This window comes from Staurois parvus, unplaced genomic scaffold (assembly GCF_062004578.1).
Source record: "Staurois parvus isolate SC_StPar_1 unplaced genomic scaffold, SC_StPar_1.0 ptg000122l, whole genome shotgun sequence".
NCBI classification, from domain to species: domain Eukaryota; kingdom Metazoa; phylum Chordata; class Amphibia; order Anura; family Ranidae; genus Staurois; species Staurois parvus.
In genome coordinates this window covers 2090201-2100296 of record NW_028317918.1, presented here as the reverse complement: position 1 = coordinate 2100296, position 10096 = coordinate 2090201, and the positions used below count along the sequence as shown (strand labels likewise).

At 47.5% G+C, this 10096-nt stretch overlaps 1 protein-coding gene across 1 annotated transcript in view; it reads left to right on the top strand.

The window, feature by feature from the left end:
• Positions 1–4747: 4747 nt before the first annotated feature.
• NUDT6 (nudix hydrolase 6) overlaps positions 4748–10096 on the top strand; it is a 43433-nt gene continuing 38084 nt past the window's right edge. The window contains exons 1-2 of the mRNA XM_089672175.1: positions 4748–4974; positions 7799–8002. Of these exons, the coding sequence (XP_089528301.1) occupies positions 4791–4974; positions 7799–8002 (388 nt within the window). The 5' untranslated portion in view covers positions 4748–4790. The remainder of the gene's footprint in view (positions 4975–7798; positions 8003–10096) is intronic.

The following is a 10096-nucleotide window of genomic DNA, read 5'->3' as shown; positions in this document are numbered from 1 at the left end:
TTTTTTTTTGCTTATAGCGCAAAAAAATAAAACACGCAGAGGTGATCAAATACCACCAAAAGAAAGCTCCATTTGTGGGGGAAAAAAGGACATGAATCTCATTTGGGTGCAGCGTGGCATGACAGCGCAATTGTCAGTTAAAGTAACGCAGCGCCATACCATCAAAAATGGCCTGGGCAGGAAGAGGGGGGGGGGGGGGGGGTAAATCCTCTGGAGGGCAGAGGATTTATCTGCATTAAATTAGCCTCAGAACCTGTGTAATTAAGGGATAAGTTCACCTGCCGCCCCCTGACAGATAGTACTAGGAAACGTCTCCCTGTACTATCTGTCAGATTTGAAAACAGCTGAGCCCCACTGGGCCACATCACTCATTCACAGTATTCTGTGAATGAGTGCCTGAAAGTCCTGACAGCCTTAGTGGCTGTCGGCTTGTAGTTTTCAATGAATAACCGTGGCGCTGTGGAGCACCATGGTAGTTCATTGCAGCTTCCTGATACACAAAGCAGATATTCTGACAGGTCTGCAGGAGACCTGCATGTCATCCTTCGAGGCTCACTGCATCCGGCTCTTCTCACCCACCCCCCTGAGGATCGCAGTGATCTACAGGCCCCCCGGATCCATAGCCCGCTTCCTGGATGACTTCGCCGCCTGGCTTCCCTTCTTCCTCTCCTCTGAGCTACCGACCATCATCCTCGGGGACTTCAACATCCCCATCAACGACAACACCCCAGCTACCTCCCAACTCCTCCACCTAACCTCCTCCTTCGCGCTCACACAGCACACTCAATCCTCCACCCACATCAATGGGAACACCCTGGACCTCGTCTTCTCCCACCTCTGTACCTTCAACCAGTTCTCTAACACCCCCTTCCCTCTTTCCGACCACCACCTCCTCACGTTCTCCATCTCCCCTTCCCCTAACCCCCCCCCCCAGTGCGCCAAACCATCACCAGCCGCAACCTCCGCAACCTGCACCTGGCCCCCCTCCACTCGGCTGCCGACCGCTTACACGACAGCATCCTTCCACTGTCATGTCCTGACCTAGCCACCATCGCGTACAACGACTCACTGTCAGCTACCCTAGACTCTCTGGCACCCCTAACCACATGCAACATCAAACCCAGACCGCTCCAACCATGGCAGAACGACAGCACTAAATGCCTCAAACGTCGCAGTCGTGCGCTGGAGAGACTATGGCGCAAAACCAGGTCCCCCCATGCATTCTCCCTCTACAAATCTGCCTTCCTCACCTACACCTCCTCCCTCCACGCCGCCAAGCAGGCCTACTTCGTTGACCTGATCAACACCCTCTCCACCTGCCCTCGCCGACTCTTCTCCACCTTCAACTCCCTGCTCTCTCCCCCCCCCTCCTCCACTCAGTACCTCACTTACCGCCCACAAGATTGCCACTCATCTCCACAACAAAATTGACGCAATCCGCAAGGACATAGTCAACTTGCAATCTACCTCCCCATCTAGCCTCCCCCCTTCCATCACCCCCTCATCTCTCCCCTCCTCTGACCTCGCAACGGCACTGCCCCCCACCACACCCAAGGCCCTGCCTACCGTAACCCCCCCATCACTGCACTCCTTCAGCCCTACTACCACTGAGGAAGTCACCAGAGTTTTCTCAGAAGCCCGCCTCACTACCTGCCCCCTGGACCCTATCCCCTCTCAACTCCTCCGGTCACCCCCCTCTTCCCTCATCCGCTCCCTTACCCACATCTTCAATCTCTCCCTCTCTACTGGCGTCTTCCCCTCCCCCCTAAAACATGCGCACATCACCCCCATACTCAAAAAGCCCTCCCTGGACCCCACTGACCTCAACAACCTCAGACCAATTTCCCTGCTGCCACTCACTTCCAAGCTCCTTGAGCGCTTGGTCTTCGATCGCCTAAGCGCCCACCTAACTGACAGCAACCTCCTTGACCCACTACAGTCCGGCTTCCGTCCCCTACACTCCACCGAAACTGCCCTCCTTAAAATCACCAACGATCTACTAACCGCCAAAGCCAAAGGCGACTACTCTGTCCTCCTTCTCCTAGACCTCTCCGTGGCCTTTGACACAGTCGACCACCCCCTCCTCCTTAATAAGCTACTCTCCCTTGGCATCAGAGACACCGCTCTCTCTTGGTTCTCGTCCTATCTATCCCTACAACGATGCCACCTCCTCTTCCCTCCCCCTCTCTGTTGGGGTCCCCCAGGGCTCTGTCCTTGGACCCCTTCTCTTCTCCATCTACAGCTCCTCCCTTGGCAAACTCATACACTCCCACGGCTTCAATTACCACCTCTACGCTGATGATACTCAAATCTACCTATCCACCCCTCACCTCACCCCCACATTCTCCGCCCGCATCACTCACCTCCTAAACGACATCTCTGACTGGATGTCGCTCCATTTCCTGAAGCTCAACCTCTCCAAAACCGAGCTTCTCGTCTTCCCCCCAGCCCGCGCCCCCCCCATCTTTTCCATCACTACCAACACCACCACCATCAATCCCGCCCAGCAAGCCAAGGTCCTTGGCGTCATTCTGGACTCAAACCTTTCCTTTCAACCTCATATCAAATCACTCACAAACACATGCAGGCTCCACCTCCGGAACATCGTCAAGATACGCTCCCTCCTTACCCCAGACACCACTAAACTACTCGTACACTCCCTGATTATCTCACGCCTTGACTACTGCAACTCCCTTCTCACCGGCCTACCCCAATGCAAACTCTCCCCGCTTCAGACCATCCTGAACTCAGCGGCCAGACTCATCCACCTCACCAGCCGCTCCACCTCTGCCATCCCCCTCTGCCTCTCCCTCCACTGGCTCCCCATTGCCCAACGCATTAAATTCAAATTGCTCACCCTGACCTATAAGGCCATTCACAAGACTGCCCCTAACTACCTCACCGACCTGATTCCCAGGTACCACCCTACCCGTACCCTTCGCTCTTCACAGGACCTCCTTCTATCTTGCTCCCTGGTCTCCTCCTCCCACGCACGACTGCAAGACTTCTCCAGGTCCTCCCCCATCCTCTGGAACTCACTACCCCAATCCACCAGACTGTCACCTTCCCTCCTCACCTTCAGGCGCTCCCTGAAAACCCACCACTTCAGGGAAGCCTACCCCACCCTCACCTAACAGCCGCTGCCCTTCCCTCCTCCTACCACTCCATCCCCCACAGCCATTTCCTCCTGTACCACTACCTCCTCCCTCCTAGATTGTAAGCTCGAAAGAGTAGGGCCCTCTTACCTCTCGTGTGCTGTTTGATGTTACTGTACTGTTTCATGTATTGTCCCCCCCTCTATTGTACAGCGCTGAGCAAACCCTTTGGCGCTTTATAAACTAGATAAATAAATAAATAAATAAATCAGTGATCTACTGATCGCTGGTGTAATGCTTTCTGGGCTCCTTTGGACACAAATAATAAATGCATCTTTTTTTACCTGCAAAAAAATGTGCATTTATTAATTTGTCCAAAAGGCAAACTTATCCTTTAACCACTTCCTATCCGGTCCACGTAGATAAACAGCCAGACGGGATCGCTGCCAAAGCGGGTTGACGTTTCTAAACATCACCCGCGTTCACTGCCTGTGTACGCTCCCTGGGAGCGAGCGGCACCGCGATCAGTGCCCGGACACAGCGGAACACCAATTGCTGTACGTCCCTCTGTGTGAGGTCCCGATTCATGTGATCCCCAATCAGTGAGGACATGAACAGCAGTAAAGCAGATGTCATGTCCTGACACTATTGCTTACTACTTGTGAAATCTGTGACTGATCACAGAGGTCACATGGTACAAGTCTATTCACAACAGCCTTGAACCATGTGACAAGCTGTGACCAATCATAGCTCACACAGTATTTCTCAATGGCTGCAGGAATGCAGCCAGAGAGGAGAAATGATTGCTTTTACAGCCTTTATGGGTGTAAAAGCAATCAGTGTAAAAAAAGAAAAAAAATCTTCATCATCCCCCACAAGTAGTACAGTGTCACTATGATGACACTGTACTGCTAGGGTGACAGTATGTTAAAAAAAAACAATATAAAAAAATAAAAATGTAAAAAAAATAAATTTTAATTTTTGGTTATATACTAATTTGGGTTTCTTTTTTTCTTTTTACTAAAAAAACAGCTGAATATATGTTGGCCAAGATTTATGAAGAAAGATTATTTATTTGCAAAATTTTATAAGATAAACATTTTTTTTCAAAAATTTTGGACGTTTTCATTTATATAGCAAAAAAATAATAATCCCAGTGGTGAATAAATACCACCAAAATAAAGTTTCATCTGTCTCAAAAAAATGCTAAAAAATTCATATGGGTAGTGTTGCATGACCGCACAATTGTCATTCAAAGTGTGATAGCGCTGAAAGCTGAAAATTGGCCAGGAGAGGAAGGGGGTAAAAGTGTCCAGACTTGAAGTGGTTAACACGTGTTCAGTTTTGAATGGATGAGGCGGCAACCCTAGTTGCAATGGAGCCCTAAAAAATGTCATTTGTGAGGAGGAAAGATGGACAGAAGGACTGTGGGTTCCAGCTGAGGTATAGATGAGAGAGCTGTGCAGGCACTCCAAGGATTCAGTCATTCATATCCACCCTCCTAATCACTTCCAGCTCTCAATTCAAAGGCAGGTCACATGACACACTAAGTCGCGTTCCGGTCACGTGACTATGACACCCATAGTTGTATAGTTCTTCTTCCAGCCCTTCTTGCGCAGTGAGGTCACATTACCCAGCACGCTGAGCCCGGGTCACATGACTGTGAGGTCACCATAGTTGTGTAAAGAAGGAGGCATGTTGCGGTGCGGAGCGCTGTGGACTCTCGGTACCGTGTGTCGGTACGCCAGCAGAGTGCCCGGTCGTACTGTCAGCACTGAGCCCTGGCCCCGGGGAACGGTGGACAGATTCGGGGGTGTCAGTGTCCGGCTGGTCCCCACAAAGCACCGAGACGAGGCTTCGTTCAGGAGCTGGCTGCGGGGCAAGTGTGTGGGCGGGGCTGGGGAGGGGCTTTGTGTAATGAAGCCAATAAAGTCATCCAGTGCAATGTGTTCTGCTTTATTTCCGCACGAGAATGGAAAGGTCTCAGTCTGAGGCTGGAGGAGGAGAGGGCAATGTAGTGACCGCCATGTCACCTGACAGGGCTAGTGTGTAACCTGTGACAGCTTCTGCCTGAGGCTTCTCACCAGGGTGCATTCCCTAGAGAGGCATTGACACTTGCTTCAGTAGCTATATATGTAAAGTTTGTCAGATCTTAGTTTCTACAAAGGTGTGATTAGTAAAATGGACCATTTAGGACCCATTTCCACTTCTGTGATGTGATATGTATGTTACATGTGATAATACATCATGGCTGTGGTACTTCACTGCTCAAGGCAAAGTGCAGGCATTTCCATGTATTGCATTACAAAGGTTGTGGCAGGTCTTGATTTGTGGGACAATATTGGTGCGTTGGCAGCGTCTTCATTTTAGTGGAGGCCTATAAGGTGTGTGAGCACACTGCAAGAAAGGAAATGAGCCCTTCAGATGTTTGTTTTAGACATGCCTGCTTCTGTAAGAGTAAATTGTTTTGTCAAGTCACTTCCTCTGACAACAGGACAGGAAATAAAGGGGAGTGGTGGTCACCAGGACAGGAAATAAAGGGGAGTGGTGGTCACCAGGACAGGAAATAAAGGGGAGCGGTGATCACCAGGACAGGAAATAAGGGGGAGTGGTGGTCACCAGGACAGGAAATAAGGGGAGCGGTGGTCACCAGGATAGGAAATAAGGAAAATGGTGGTCACCAGGACAGGAAATAAGGGGAGCGGTGGTCACCAGGACAGGAAATAAGGGGAACAGTGATCACTAAAACAGAAAATAAGGGAAGGGGAGGTCACTAGGATGGGAAATAAGGAGAGCGGCAGTCACCAGGACAGGAAATAAGGGGAACGGTGGTCACCAGTACAGGAATGATGGGGAGTGGTGATCACCAGGGCAAGAAATAAGGGGAGCAGTGGTCACCAGGACAGGAAATAAGCGAAGCAATGGTCACCATGACATGAAAAAAGGGGAGCAGTGGTCACCAGGACAGAAAGTAAAGGGAGCGGTGGTCACCAGTACAGGAAATAAGGGGAGTGGTGGTCACCAGGACAGGAAATAAGGGGAACAGTGGTCACAAGTACAGGAAAAAAGGGGAGCGGTGGTCACCAGGGCAAGAAATAAGAGAAGTGGTCTCCACGACAGGAAATAAAGGGAGTAGTGGTCACCAGGACATAAAGTAAGGGGAGCTGTGGTAACCAGGACAGGAAATAAGGGGAGTGGTGGTCACCAGGAAAGAAAAAAAAAGGGAAGCGGTGGTCACCAAGGCATTAAATAAGGGGAGAAGTGATCAACAGGACAGGAAATATGGGGAGCTGTAGTCACCAGGACAGGAAATAAGGGGAGTGGTGGTCGCTAGGACAGGAAAGAAGGGGAGCGGTGGTCACCAGGACAGGAAATATGGGGAGCTGTGGTTGCTAGGACAGGAAATATGGGGAGCTGTGGTCGCTAGGACAGGAAAGAAGGGGAGCGATGGAAACCAAAACAGGAATTAAGGGGAATGGTGGTCACCAGGACAGGATATATAAGGGAAACAGTGAATATATGGATATGAAAGAAGGAGGGGTGGTCACCAAGATAGGAAATAAAGAGAGTGGTGCTCACCAGGACAGGAAATATAGGGAGCTGTGGTCACCAGGACAGGAAATAAGGGGAACAGTGGTCACCAGGACAGGGAATAAGTGGAGTGGTGGTCACCAGGACAGGAAATAAGGGGAACAGTGGTCACCAGGACAGGGAATAAGTGGAGTGGTGGTCACCAGGGCAGGAAGGCACATCGTAATAATCCCACAAAGGTTCTAACCCTTCCCTGTTTTATGGAAACAGTGTGTGTCCCCATTGGATATCTCATAGACCTCAAATAAAACCTGATGGGTTTTATCTCTTTATTTAATTGTCAAACAAAAAGTTATGGCCAGCGTTAGGCCAGTTGTTATACATAACTGTGCTGCTGTTTCTTGAGTATCATTTGATGCCATTACTGACCCTTTTGTGGCCAGAGTATATTGAAAGGTAAATGTCCACACTAAGTTTAGCAGTACCAGTTAGATTGATCATAACTCTGTGTCTCAGGTCGGAGAACTAGGAACACACTCAGTTGCACATTCCTAGTTCTCTAGGGCAAAGCAAGAACCCCCCCTCCTCTCACCCTATTCTAACTGCTGGCATGAAAAAAATCCCTTTCTACCCACCTAAAGGCTCCTTCACAATAGCTACTGAAGGGCAGTCAAACCCCGTAGTTGAGCTGCATTTTTACTGCCTCCCAACCACTCTCCCTTTGGCAGCAGAGGCAGCGTCTGGGGGTGTACACATGCTGCAGATGCAATGCTATGCTTCATAGCTGTGGTGGGAATTATACCCCTTGTCACTTTCATGACTAATTCAAGTGAATGGGGCAGCTGTGCAAGGTCCTCTCAACCGCGTGTAATGCACACCCTTGATCCTTTTTGCTATTTGTAGGGGACAATTATTCCCAATGACCACAAGTGTAACGAGCATGCTTCTCACTGACCATCACACAAATGTATACTAAGTTGTAGATACAGTCATTTTTAGCAGGGTTCTCTGGGACCGGAAAGTTATTTCAAGGGTTCCTCTGTGTTGAAAAGGTTGAGAAAGGCTAATGTAGAGTGACTGGTAAAGCACAAAGATGATCATATTCTGCAATCTACCAGTAACTTAGAAAACACATCAGTAATTTCACTTCCACTGTCTTGTATTCACTGTAGATGCTATTCGAAGATGGAAGGAAGAAGGCAGGATTGCAGTATGGCTGCACATTCCAATCACTTTAAGTGGATTGATAACCTACGCTGCCTTGGAAGGATTTCAGTTCCATCATGCAGAAAATGACACATCTACACTGACTCTTTGGTTAAAAGAAGGTGCAAACAGGCTCCCTAGATATGCCACGCACCAAGTGGGTGTTGCAGGTTAGTCAATACTTCATTTGTTATTAAAAACTTTCCACATTGTTCAGAAAATTCCAGTTGTTGAGCACATGAGTGCTTGTTACTATTATTATTATACAGGATTTATATAGAGCCAACAGTTTGCTCAGTACTTTACAATAGAACAGGAGACAATACAGCAACAATACAGTTCAATGCAAGAGGGTTAGGAGGGCCTGATCCTGGGAGCTTACAATCTAAGAGATTATTATTATTATTATACAGGATTTATATAGTGCCAACAGTTTGCTCAACGCTTTACAATATAACGGGAGACAATACAGCAACAATACAGTTCAATACAAGAGGGATAGAAGGTCCTGATCCTGGGAGTTTACAATCTAAGAGATTATTATTATTATACAGGCTTATATAGCGCCAACAGTTTGCTCAGCGCTTTACAATATAACGGGAGACAATACAGTTCAATACAAGAGGGATAGGAGGCCCTGCTCCTTGGAGCTTACAATCTAAGAGATTATTATTATTATACAGGATTTATATAGCGCCAACAGTTTGCTCAGCGCTTTACAATATAATGGGAGACAATACAGCAACAATACAGTTCAATACAAGAGGGATAGAAGGTCCTGATCCTGGGAGCTTACAATCTAAGAGATTATTATTATTATTATACAGGATTATATAGCGCCAACAGTTTGCTCAGCGCTTTACAATAGAACGGGAGACAATACAGCAACAATACAGTTCAATACAAGAGGGAAAGGAGGGCCTGAACCTGGGAGCTTACAATCTAAGAGATTATTATTATACAGGATTTATATAGCGCCAGCAGTTTGCTCAGCACTTTACAATATAACGAGAGACAGTAGAGCAACAATACAGTTCAATACAAGAGGGTTAGGAGGGCCCTGCTCCTTGGAGCTTACAATCTAATCTTGTTCACACCAGCAGTAGGGTTGTGCTGTGAAGGAAGCAGTGCTGATGTGCTATAATGTCGCATAGCACTGTTTACTTCTTTGCAGCTTTATTGAAATATCATAAATGCATTTCATTCATCTTAAAGTGGTAGTTAAACCACTTTGTTAATTTTTATAATAAAGCTTACCTGTAGGTAAAATGAATGTCTTCTAAACGTGTACTGAAGGAACGGCATACCTGTGCTGCTTCATCAGAGGACTGTGCTGTGTCCCGAGACTCCCGTGCGCATGCGCGGGAGTGATGTCTTCGCAGCTCAGCCAGTCAGATGGCCGAAGCTCGCAAACCTGGAAGGAAGATCGAGTGAAGATGGCATCCTCTAGCAGTGACAACGCGCTGCTGGAGGGTTTCATTTTAAGGTAAATATTTCATAATGTGCTAGTATGCAATGCCTTTACCTTGCAGGGGATTTTTTTTTTTATTGGACACGGGTTACTACTGCTTTAATCTACTGTAGTACAATTCAGTGTAGTGTGTTGCAACATGCTGGGGTTAAGGTATAATTAAAAGCCAAACTTTTTTCATATTTTGGGCAGAGTGGAGATGGATTGGAACACCTGTCAGGTATTTGTTGTTGTCTTTGTTCCAGTTAGGGAGATTCCCCCTCTCTATTTCTCCTGTTTACTGTTATCATTGAAAGTAAAAGTAAAAGAAACCCCAAATTTTGGTTTGTCAGCAGAAAAAGTATTAATGTGGAAATGTTCCAATGGGAACACTAGTTCTGGTGACCTGGGGGTCCCCAAGGAATTTGCAGAGATTTTCTCACTTCCTGTTTTGGCTATGGGACAGGAAGTAAAGGTAAATCTCCCCAATGGGACACAGATGGCAAAAAATAAACTGCCAGGGGTTATAGCCTTCCTTTACTATATCCAAATGAAAAAAAATGTTTTGTCTGTAGTTCTACTTTAAAAATAGTAGAGCATGTCCTACTTTTTTTCAGTGTGCAGTGGTATAGACTGAATTCATAGAACCCAAAGCAAATTTTTTGCCGGTAGTTCTAATTTAAAAATAGTAGAGCATGTCCTACTTTTTTCAGTGTGCAATGGTGTGGACTGAATTCATAGGACTCAAGGCAAATTTCCTTGACTATGTATTGGGCTGCACTGGGCAGCTGATGTGAATGAGCCCTGAGGCTGT